The sequence below is a fragment of the Alosa sapidissima genome, chromosome 15, assembly GCF_018492685.1.
Source record: "Alosa sapidissima isolate fAloSap1 chromosome 15, fAloSap1.pri, whole genome shotgun sequence".
NCBI lineage: Eukaryota > Metazoa > Chordata > Actinopteri > Clupeiformes > Clupeidae > Alosa > Alosa sapidissima.
In genome coordinates this window covers 16,777,458-16,789,957 of record NC_055971.1, presented here as the reverse complement: position 1 = coordinate 16,789,957, position 12,500 = coordinate 16,777,458, and the positions used below count along the sequence as shown (strand labels likewise).

The 12,500-nt window shown below is 46.5% G+C and overlaps 1 protein-coding gene across 1 annotated transcript in view; it reads right to left on the bottom strand.

The window, feature by feature from the left end:
• The window catches only part of LOC121683409 (neurobeachin-like), a 284,145-nt gene that overhangs the window by 185,791 nt on the left and 85,854 nt on the right, over positions 1–12,500 (bottom strand). The window contains exons 9-13 of the mRNA XM_042063032.1: positions 9,235–9,432; positions 7,925–8,061; positions 6,803–6,911; positions 4,227–4,379; positions 419–587 (exon numbers count right to left, since the gene is read on the bottom strand). Of these exons, the coding sequence (XP_041918966.1) occupies positions 419–587; positions 4,227–4,379; positions 6,803–6,911; positions 7,925–8,061; positions 9,235–9,432 (766 nt within the window). The remainder of the gene's footprint in view (positions 1–418; positions 588–4,226; positions 4,380–6,802; positions 6,912–7,924; positions 8,062–9,234; positions 9,433–12,500) is intronic.

The following is a 12,500-nucleotide window of genomic DNA, read 5'->3' as shown; positions in this document are numbered from 1 at the left end:
CTGTGAGTGTGTGCGTGTGTGATTGGGCGGGGGGATGGGGGAGTGTCTGTGGTGATTATGTGGGTTGTGTATGGAATATGCCTCAATTCAGAGAGTGATTGCTGTGTGCTTGAGTGTAGGTGTATAGGCATATGTTTGTGTGTGTGTGTGTGTTTGAGTGATGGACAGTGTGTGTGAGTGAATGAGTCAGTGGCTGACTGACTACTGGCTGATTGAAAGTGTGTGTGTGTGTGTGTGTGTGTGTGTGTGTATCTTGGAGAGTATGTGTTTGTCTAATAATATCTACTTGTGTGAATGAGTGTATGACAGAAAGTGCAAGCCTGAGCAAGAGTATGTCCCTGTGAGATGTGTGTATGTGTGTGTGTGTGTGTGTGTGTGTGTGTGTGTGTGTGTGTGTGTGTGTGTGTGTGTGACTCACCAAGTCCTTTGGGTGTGATGCCGCTGGAGTGTGTGGGGTTGCTGGCCCAGTAGTAGTACTTGAGCGTGTGCATGAGCTGCAGCACTGTGCCCACACGCCGGATGGTGGTGTAGATGGTCGCCGTGCCGATGAACTCTGATGACAGGTATGTGTACAGAGACAGCTGCACCTGTGAGAACATACACACACACACACACACACACACCTGTTAGTAAGAAACACTCTTCATAAAAGCGCCATGCCAATGAACTCTGATGGAAGACAGCTGCACTTCAGAACACACACACACACACACACACACACACACACACACACACACACACACACACACACACACACACACACAACACAAACACAAACACGCACTCAACATTCGCGCAAATGTTGTTGACTTCATAAAGTGATTTTTGTCCATTCGTCCATCTTTGTCCCATCCACTTTTACATCCCTGTGTGTCAGCAATGCTACTGTCCACCTCCCTTGCGTGAAGGCCCTGCTCTGTGCCTATGTGTACACTGGTGCAGGCATTGCTCTCTATCTGCTGAGGGACAGAGCACACTGACGCTGTGAGTGTATGGTGAGTGGGCCAGCACAGTGCGGTGCATCCGTATAGCCTCTAGCTGGGCTGAGTGTCGACGCAGCTGTGAGGTGAGTCTAATGACAGTAATTAGTCATGTGAGGGATTAGCATGGCGCACCTGGGCAACGAGTGCTGGGCCTGCAGCGAGTCCCCGTGCAAGACACACACTACTTCAGGCGCCGCGGCAGCCTTTTCTTCTTATTAGTTACAGCTCCCACGGGCCCGCACTCCGATCTCTCTCCATCATTCTGTCTCCATGACTGTCTTTCGCTGATTCCCTCTCTCTCCTTTTCTCTCTCTCTGTCTGTCTCTCATTCTCTCTCTCCCTTCTCTCTCTCTCCGTCTCTCATTCTCTCTCCCCCTTCTCTCCCCTCCCCTTTATAGGGTTCCAATGGCACAGGTGGCCAGTGACAGCACTGTCCCTTTGGCTACCAAACACTCTATTCCCCTGCTATCTAAGAGCACAACTATTTCCATTTGTGCTCTCGTGCACACACACACACACACACACACACACACACACACACACACACACACACACACACACACACACGGCCTAAACCATTAGATACTGATTAGGGTGTCCTTGTGTAATGAGGTCTGGGGCTTAAACAAGCCGTTGCCCGCAAATCACATCTTACTTCACACTCTGTTCAGAGCGAGGACCACCAGGGGTGCCCATTACTGCTGAATACTAAACACTATCTCTGTGCTTAAAGACACTCACATGCCCTGGTGATTAGAGGGCCATCCAAATTACTGTGATGCAATGGGCCAGGAGTGAGTGAGTGTGTGTGTGTGTGTGTGTGTGTGTGTGTGTGTGTGTGTGTGTGTGTGTGTGTGTGTGCGTGTGTGTACCTGTCTGTCTCTGTGTGTGTGTGTGTGTGCATGTATGTGTGTGTGTGTGTGTGTGTGTGTGTGTGTGTGGTAAATGTGTAGACTATGTGACTGTCTGTCTTTGTATGCGTGTGTGTGTGTGACTTTGTAGATATGTGTGTATGATATGTGAGTGCCCCTTCACATATGTGCGTGTTAGACGAGCAAAGCATTTGTGTGTGTGTGTGTGTGTGTGTGTGTGTGTGTGTGTGTGTGTGTGTGTGTGTGTGTGTGTGTGTGTGTGTGTGTGTGTGTGTGTGTGCATTTGACCTTAAAAACCTGTGTGTGTGTTTGACCACTAAATGGAGATAACAGCGCTGGCAGAGTCCCACCGGACAGTGCAGTGGACAGAGTGAGATTCCCAGCCCAATTAGAGCCCATTAAAGTGGACTCAGAGACCTGGGGACGTCCTGCTGGGGGCTGGAGGAGGTCAGCCAGAGGGGCAGCAGGACTTTAGATGCAGGGGGGGCAGTAGTGTGAATAGTGGTGGGCGGTAGAGGCTCTGTGTAAAAGAAATACTCAGCGCCACCTCGTTATCTTGCTATGGATTCACCCACATACTCTTGGTGGGCTTTGGTCTCAGGAAGGAGACAACAGAATGTGGACTAATGGTCTAGTGCTGAGAAGACGGGTGCGAAGAGAAGATCTTATAGACCAAGTGGACTATCAGCAGCTAGTTCATTAAAGGAACCATATGTAAGACATGTATTTCAATTAATCATAAAATGACCCTGATATGCCACTAGACATTAAGAAATCATGTTCATTTCAAATACTTATATCACTGACAACTGTAGTCCGGCCAGGATATTGTCATTTAAAAAGTGAAGTTGCAGCCCTCAACTGATGTTGTGTTTTGTCATGTCATGTTGTGTTTTGGCCTGATGCGCCACCCTCCACCTATCTACTAATCACGAAGTCAGTAGTGTTTCGGCATCCGGGTTGGCAACCTCGAGTCAGGGGGGAGGGGGAGGGGATACACCGCTCTACAGTAATTTGAAAGTGATTGCAGTACCAGTTTTGGCCACAATCTTACATATGGTGGAAAGATGACAGGTTTGACTTGGTTTGGGCCTTGCAGAAGTGAAAGCGAATGCACACCTAGCCAACTTCAAAGCATGCGCTAAAATGCAGACTGTGTGATAAGTCCTGTTGGGTCACTTTACACTACGCATACAGTAACACAAGTCACTGTCAACTAGCATTCATTCTGGCTCTGTATAGTTGTTGGCTACATTCTGCTGGTAGAGCCATATGTTCGGGTAGATATCAGGTGCAGATTGGAAAGTTGGCCTTAACATAAATTAACAATTGCAAGGTACAGGAGGAGAAACAGGAAACATTTGGCTCTCTTCCCCTATATTTTAAATTGCATATTCATCTTGATTTCATATTTATATCCATTCATTGCAGAACATCTTATCATAACATAAAACATAAAAATCTTCATTTTCTCCTCTAAAATGTATTTCAATGACAACACTTGGAGTGATAGCTTTTGAGAGATCAGGATAAATCCAACAGAGACAATCTTGTCAATCCTGGAGGATGTTAAGGAGGACGAAAACATGAAGACATGACTGTGCATGTATGGATGAATAACAACCACCTCACACAACATTACTGTGAGAATCACATCTCCTTCACTGCAGTCTCCATTTTGCTCACTCACTATAACCACACACATCCTCCTCCTTCATCTCTGCCCCACTTCTTGAGAGGAGTGTCATTGCCTTCCCCTCTCTGGAGAAACACACACACACACACACACACACACACACACACACACACAGAGTGTATATATTTCTGCTGTCTGGTGTTGTTTATGCATGAGGCAGTCCAGGAGTGCAGTGACTGAGGTGAATGTGTTTTCGTCACAAACCGCCCCCTCTCATCCGTCTCATCCCCCCCTCTTCACGGTTTATTATCGAGCAGGAAGGGAGCACATCTCCCTCCGGTGCACACCTCAATTATAGCTACACTTTCAGAGACCTGTCTGAGGGCCACAAACAACCCCAGCTCTGATGAGCATAGTGAGACACAGACACAGTGTCTCTCAGAGTGTGTGTGTGTGTGTGTGTGTGTGTGTGTGTGTGTGTGTGTGTGTGTGTGTGTGTGTGTGTGTGTGTGTGTGCATGTGCGTGTGTGTGCGTGTGTGTGTGTGTGTATGTGTGTGTGTGTGTGTGTGTGTGTGTGTGTGTGTGTGTGTATGTGTGTATGTGTGTGTGTGTGTGTATGTGTGTGTGTGTGTGTGTGTGTGTGTGTGTGTGTGTGTGTGTGTGTGTGTGCGCGTGTGCGTGCGTGTGTGTGCGTGTGTGTGTGTGTGTGTGTGTTGGTTATAGGGGGCTCTAACCTTGGCCGGCGTGTGTATCCAGATGGCCGAGTTGAAGAGGATGTGGTCACACAGCTGCTTGAGCAGGGGCGCCCCATGGGCCAGTCCGTCCAGGTACTTGGCGAAGGACAGGAACTGCTCCAGCACCGCTCTGGTGATGTGCAGGCGAGAGGACTAGGACAGAGAGGTCAGGGGTCATGGGTGAGAGGTCACGTAACTCAACAAAAAAAGACAAAACTACAGCAGGACCAAAAATGTGTGCTAACGTTTCATTTGTCAAGCTTTTGTGTTGTTTGTGTAACCGAGAGCAAATAGCTTGTGCGTGGTCCAAAATTACACAGTTCTAAATCTCATTTTGTCATTCTCTGACAGCACCACAATATGAACACAACATGATCCCTGTTATGAGCCCACAGGTAATGGGCAAATATAGCCTGGAACTGGTGGGTGATCCAACTCACAGTGATTACACGAGTGGGAATATTCTAATGACGTGATGAAGGACTACTAGGCATGGTCCTGACTGACACTGAATGAAAAGTCCAGTTTTTTACCGTCTCAGAGAGAAAGACTTATCAGCGAGGCAATGTTCCCAGTGTTTATGTAATATTTCACACTTCAATGACCAAGAAAAGACTTAACACACATAACACAGCCAATAGTTCCATCACATAGCTTTAGGTCCATCTACAGTGTGTATTACTGTAACAATGCAGCCATTGTCATTGGCAGACATGTGCTGACCCTAGTGGCAGTTTGCTGAGGACCTCCACTGTCCCAGCATGCCACTGTTGTGTGCCTGTTTGACCTTGCAGGCTGAAAGAGGTGCTTTAACTTTGAGGAGGTGTGCCATCATCACTCCTGTCTGGTACCTGTGGTGCAAACAGGTGTGCTGAAAAGTGTGTGTGTGTGTGTGTGTGTGTGTGTGTGTGTGTGTGTGTGTGTGTGTGTGTGTGTGTGTGTGTGTGTGTGTGTGTTTCGGTGGTGTGTGAATGAGTGGAGAGAGGGAAAGTATCTTTGTAGGTGTATGTGAGTTAGTGTGTGTGATTGTGTGAGACACAGACATACAGTGTGTGTGTGTGTGTGTGTGTGTGTGTGTGTGTGTGTGTGTGTGTGTGTGTGTGTGTGTGTGTGTGTGTGTGTGTGTGTCTGTGAGAAACAGATGGTTGAGTCCACCCTAAAGATCACACTGGCAGCAGGAGAGGGAATTAGGTGACACCTCTGAGAAAGTGTTCTACAGTTAACTGTTGTGTGAGGGAGTGTCTGTGTGTGTGTGTGTGTGTGTGTGTGTGTGTGTGTGTGTGTGTGTGTGTGTGCTTGTGTGTGTGTGCATGTGTATGTGTGTGTGTGCGTGTGTGTGTGTGCGTGTGTAATGAATGCACATACTGTTTATAATGCACAGTCTCTGATATGTTGCTTTAATGTAACAGTTTGAGCCAGGTCACGTGGATTACACCTGACAAAGTGGGGGTCATTCTACAAAGTCAAATCGTGACTTCCAAAGCATGACTAAAGGAAGGAGAAAGAGAAGGAAGAGGAAAGAGAAAGAAATAGAGAGAAAGAAAGAGAGGGAGAGAGATGGAAAGAACAAAGAAAGGAGAAATAAACAGAGGTCATCCTCCCTTTGATGACCGCAGAGACAACAATACACCTGGACGCGCATGCTCTCTCTTTCCCCTCTAGTAAGTCATCTGGGCAGTAGCCTCCACTGCCCGATCGCTCTCCCGGCGTGAGGCAGGAGTGGCACTGCCTCTTCTCCACCACTCTCCTCTGACTGACATTGGGGGAGCCTCCGTGGTGAGCTCGCCCCCTTCTCTCAGGTTTCAAATCAGACTGGCTGGACCTTTGCCACTGTGTCCCTTCCCACCCCTTACCGTCTCACTAATCAGCCACGACACACTCATCAATCAGTCTGGGGGAAAATGGAGCGGGACTAAAAACCTCGCGCACGCCGCCGGAATATGATGGAGCACACTAGACTCTAAAGCTACGAGGGAGTGCTTACGTTTAATTGTCCATTATTGGAAAGTCAACAAATTGTAAGTGGCTCTTAAGCAAATATCAAACATCATTTTAAACATAATTACATAATTGTCTAACTTTCAATTAACTGTCAAAATACCCTGACCATAAACTCTGGCCATTGCATTAACATACACATAGTTGTCAGTTGTCACCATCAAGAATATATATATATTTTAAATTCCAAATGCTATAGGTAGGAGATTTCAAACTGCTGCCAATCAACAACTAAGCCTACCGTATTTGCCATATAAATTCACCATCAGAACAGCCTTCCAGTCACTGGGATTATCAAGCAGGCACCAATATGAAAAGAAAGGAGGATGGTGACTTCATATGATAATGTGGCCAAGGGCAGTGTCCCACCCCCACATGGCCACTCTCTGATACAGATCCTTGACAAAACTTTCCAACAGATTCACAGTTTCACAGTTGTTTGATGAGACTCATACTGTATGTAAAACATCTAGTTATGATGTACAGTATGACCACAGTGGACAGGGACTCTGTCAGTAAAGGTAGTGTATGAAGAGTGGAGGTGTGTGTCATGTGGCATGTGGGAAGGACTGTCCTACCTTCTCCAGCAGGTAGCCGATGACCAGGAAGCCCTTCCCCCCCAGCATCTGCTCCTGCATGGCCACGGAGCTCTTCAGCAGCTCCACTAGGAACGCCAGCAGGGTGGCACTGCACAGGACACACACATTGTGCTGCATCAGTAATGCACAGCAGCACACACACACACACAAAACACACAGTACTAGATAGATAGATAGATAGATAGATAGATAGATAGATAGATAGATAGATAGATAGATAGATACTTTATTGATCCCCAGGGGAAATTCAAGTACCAAGCAGTTACTAGCAAGCAGTCATACATACCCACCCAGTACAAGCAACATACAATCAAACAAACCAACACAGACACATGTACAACCAATGTAGTTCACTCCCTGAGACATGGACATGCAAACGGACAGCATGTGTGACATGGCCATGAGCACTGCTTAGTGCTTAGGTAGCATTTAGTGACATACTTGGCCTGGATACTGCATGGCACTCTCTTGCATTTTTTTTAAAGCAGTTTTAGGAATTACATCACTTGACGGGTGGGTGTTGTTTTGGCAGGACTGCCTTGTGATCTGACGCGACCTTCCCCCAATCCCATGGCCTGAAGAGGCCCCTCTAAACCCCTTCTGACATTAATTTAAAAGCAGCTTTAAAACACACATGCACGGCCAGTGGACAGTTTTGAATAAACCATCAGCTTAGGGCAAGGAAAAGACGCAATCAAAGCAGGGAAGTAAAACCTTTTGAAAATCAGGTCATTCAAATTAAAACTTTTTAAAATGATGACCTTTCACTGGTCGAAAACAGTCAAAATTAAATGTGCATTCAAAATAGACTTAACAATCCTTTAAAAAAAGTAATCCACAGTCATAAAAATAGGTAGGTCATGTCCATTCTATGAATCTTTTGAGGGTAGGGTGGAATGGACACACCAGCATCTGAGAAAAGACACTGAATCCTCAACACTGCCTTTAAACAAAGCTTATGCCAGTACAAGGACTGACCAACTAATCCACTTCACTGACAGAAGCCCATGTGTGTCCAGCCATGGGCAGGAAGTTGACTATGGACCTGGACTGCAGGGAGAGCAAGTGAGGGAGAGGGGGATAGTCGTGGGCAAGCCTCACCAGACAGTGGAGTCCACCTGGCTGTCGTTCTGCTGCTGGTGGTAGTCCAGCTGGGAGAAGAGGGGGAAGAGCACCTGGATACCCCCGATGGAGTGGATGGCACTATGGATGGAGTGGGTCACGATGGCCTTCACGTCCTGTGGGAGAGGAGAGGAAGAAAGAAAGAAAGAAAGAAAGAAAGAAAGAAAGAAAGAAAGATAAAGAAGAAAGAAAGGAGAGATAAAGAGACATAGAATAAGAGGAAGTGAGAGAGAGAAAGAGCGATAGCATGAGATGGAGTAAGGGAGAGATAGAAAAGGAGAGAGGGAGAGAGATAGGGGCAGGCAGGAAGGTTAGGCGAGGGTAGCACGCCCCCCATTAACAAATATTGACAATAAAAGGCAGAGAGAGAGGATAAGGGGAAAAGGGGGGGAATGAGAAACAAAGAGAGAGGAAGAGAGAGACCAGAGGGAATGGAGGGCATAAGAAGAACAAAGAGAAATAGAAAGGTAGTAAAAGAAAGAGAGAGAGAAGCAGAGAGGGGGAGGGCAAGGAAACGAGGGGGCCAGAGGGAAAAAGGAGAAGAGTGGGAGAGAGAGAGAGAACATTGCCATCAAACAAACAAATCAATAGACGGCAAAGGGGCCGAGTAATAAACAGACTGAACAAACCGTACAACATGCACAAAAGGCACAGAGGCCCAAATGGAAAACAGAGATGAGAACACAAAGAGCACATTACGAGCCACATAAGTATCTCTCTCTTTCACAAACACACACACACACACACACACCACACGCAGACACACACACACACACACACACACCACACACAGACACACACACACACACACACAGACAAACACACACACACACACAGACACACACAGACACACAGACACACACACAGACACACACAGACACACAGACACACACACACACACACACAACAAGAATGGCAAACCCAGTCCTTGAGGAGTGAATGCCTGTAGCCTCCTCTCTCCCTGTTTCTCTCACTCTCTTTCTTTGACCCTCTGACAGACACATATTTACACATTTTGTTGTGGTGTATGGTATTCTAACCAATATGTACACATTTACAGCTCTAGCCTTTCACAAGTTTGTACAAAATCTACAAATTTGCACATTTACATGTCTTTCAAGATATTTATATGAACCACAAACAAGGCATTGCAACAAACAAACACAAAAACACAACACAAAAAACTCTGCAGCACACAGACCACAAGACAGGACATTGGCATGGAGGGCATTGGTGCGTTGATGGTGGGATGGAAGAGATGGGGTTGGCGCGGGGGTCCGGTTGCCCACCTGCAGCATGAGGGCGTGGGGCGAGTGCACGAAGATGGAGGGGTTCTCCCGGGGCGAGGACTCCAGGCAGAGCTGGGCGTCGGTGGCCTTGGCGTTGTAGGTGAAGGAGATGCTGCTGGCCAGCTTCCCGTCATACAGCACCTGCTTGTGGTGCTCCGCCAGGTGGATGTCACTCTCAGATTTAAACTTAAAGGTGCTCTGGGGAGAGAGAGAGAGAGAGAGAGAGAGAGAGAGAGAGAGAGAGAGAGAGAGAGAGAGAGAGAGAGAGAGAGGAAGAAAGAAAGAGAGAGAGAGAGAGAGAGAGAGAGAGAGAGAGAAAGAGAGAGAGAGAGGGAAAGAAGTTAGACAGGAGAAAATTAAAGGGGCAACAGAGAGGGAGAGAGTGGATGTCACCCCAGGGACTGTACATAAAATAATCTCCATAGAGAGAGAGCAGAGGGTGGAGATGGGTGGAGACAGGAGAATGTCTTTGGGTGACTAGCAGCTCCCCTTGGAATAGAGGGAGGGCAGACAAGAGTATCAGAGAGTGAATAAAAAGAGTAACAGCTCAGAAAGACAGGAGTAGAGAGGTGAAGAAGAGAGATAGAGGCCTTTACTGAGAGACAGGTCGATGGGGTTCCATTGGCTTTAGCCGGCATTAAGGCAGAGACAATATAGCAGGTAGAAAAAACAGAGAAAGAGAATGAGAGAGAGAGAGAGAGAGAGAGAGAGAGAGAGAGCAAGTGTGTCTGGAGAAGATGAGAAAAGCATGCACTACTGAATGAGAAGTATATCTTATAGACAGACAGTCAGACAGAAACAGACAGATAGATAGATAGATAGATAGATAGATAGGTCTGGTTTGGGGGTTTAGGTCACGACCCCAGCGAGAGCTGAGAAGCTGAGGGCGAGCAATGAAGGATCAGCAAGATTTTACAGAGACGTTCAGCCTCTGAAAGCTCTTTGGGAGGCTGCTAGGGGCTTAGGTCTACTGTGCCAATGCGAGCCTCTCAGACTCACAGAATTGAGAGTACTCTACATGAGGGGGGGGGGGGGGGGGGGGGGGGTGCAGAAAAGGAGAGAAGACCCTTGATGAGAGAGAGAGAGAGTAGTGAGAGGAGCATGGTACACAAAAGAATCGTGAGAAGGTGGAGAAAATGCTCTTGATTTCAGTGTCAGAAGGTGCTGCATGAAGAGAGAGAAACAAAAAAAGAATCCGAGGTGAACCTGGACACAGGTGGTTAACGGCAAGAGGAATGCAGACTGGGAGACTTCATCTCTGTCTCACTGGCAGTGGGCGCCAGACAGAACAGAAGTACCCAGACAGAATACAAGGTGTGACTGAGAAGAGAACGCATCTTCACTTGCCTGCGGTGTCCCTGTGAACAGCAAAAACACTCTCAAAAACACCCTCAAAAAAAAAAAAAAAAAATCCTAATCACCTTGCACGTTTAAAAGTCGCCATGTCTGTTCCCTCCCCTAGCATAGCTCCTGGTGCTGAAAGTTTTAGTTCATTAATAATTCATTAATAATAGTTAATTTTTTGTGTTAGAACGTCTACAGTATACATATACTGTATACACACACACACTCCCCTCCATCGCTGCATGTAATCATAATTAGCAACAAGAGGGGTGTGTGGAGGGTGTGTGTGGGGGGGAGGGGGGGTCGTGGGAATAGGCTGATTAAATCTGAATTTGTTGTGTTTGTTGTTCCTCTGCTTGTTAAACCAAACACATCAAAATCACATCTGTGTCACGTGCAAAGAAAATAAGATTTCACTCTTCGCCTGAGGTTTTGGATTAACCTAACCTTGGAATACCCATCCTTTCGGCAAATTTGGGATTTGCTCTGCAGGTCCGTCTGGCCAAGAGGCCATTGAAGCCCATTTCCAATGTGCCTAAAACATGGGCAAGCAAATACAATGGCTAATCCGGCATGGACGTGTATTTCTTTGGAACTGAGTAAACAACTGCATTTAAAACCTTTGTTTACAAGACTTTTGAAATTATTTGGTAAGAGTTTAATGTACCAATTTCAGTTTAATTTCACTGCTAGTTACTGTACGCCTCTGCTGGAAGTCCTAAGTCAATGAACCTTTTCCAGACTCACTCACAATTGTACAATTGTGAAGGTCTGGGTGTTCCCAGGCTAGGATTGACCTGCACTATTAACTAAAACTAATGACCATCAACAAAAAACATATTCTCTGCAAAATGACTACACCTGTTACTTGTTTGTGTTTGTTTTAAAAACCCATAAACATCTTGAGACCAACTTGTCAACACAACACATGAGACACCTGTGCAGAGGGCTTTGTGATGTTGACACGAGAGATCATGAGGATCAAATGAGTTGAGCTGAGTTTAGTTGACTGATTTTAGCACACTTTAACGGACATGGACACAGACTCTCAATGGCGGGAATTGCACCCGGTTCTACGGATTGACAGTCAGTGATGTTACGTGGTAGCGTAGCTGCTAAGGAGCTGGGCTAGCATGCAGTAGCCTGAAAAGTTGTGGGTTCAGTTCCCAGCTTCCACCATTGTGCCCTTGTTGTGCACTTAACAACATGTTGCTCTGGGGAGAATGGCCCTTGTAATATAATTGACATATGTTACATATGTAAGTAGCTTTGGATAAAATCTACTAGATGAATAAATGTAACTGTAAATAAATGTACCAGTGCTCCACCATGCCTGTCTGAGCCACATCAACGCCAGACCAGGGCCAGATCCGAGCCAGATTTGATCCTGCATCTGCTCATATCCCAGAACACACTTCTCACTCTGTCAGCTTGTCAGAGAATTCCTGCCGTGACTACCTTTATATGACTGAATATAAACCTCAGTGTGGCCCACTCAAGACAGGAACTAGGCTAATAAGCTGCACTGCACTTTATGGAGCCCTGCGACTCACTTCCCATGAGTCCATAATGACCTCACGCAGCGGGTCATGGACCTGTTCGGGGACGTGGGGGTTGGTGGTGGGTAAAGGCTTCTAGGGTTGTCCAGAGAATAGCTGATTCTGTAATATTATGTGACCCAGCTCTTGTGTGAATCATATTGCCTTTTTTGACACTTGCTGGTGGAGAGGAGTGAGACTCTAGAAGTCTTTAGACATCAGTACTATCCCATATGCCCTCTATAAGTCTCTAGGCAAAGGTTTGGGCATACAGCAAAGGAATGCCAAGACAGCGAAAGACAGAGAAAGATGGATGTTCCCCTAATCTCTGATGACATGTCACAATAATTGTATGATTTATCACAACCAACTACTTACATATGG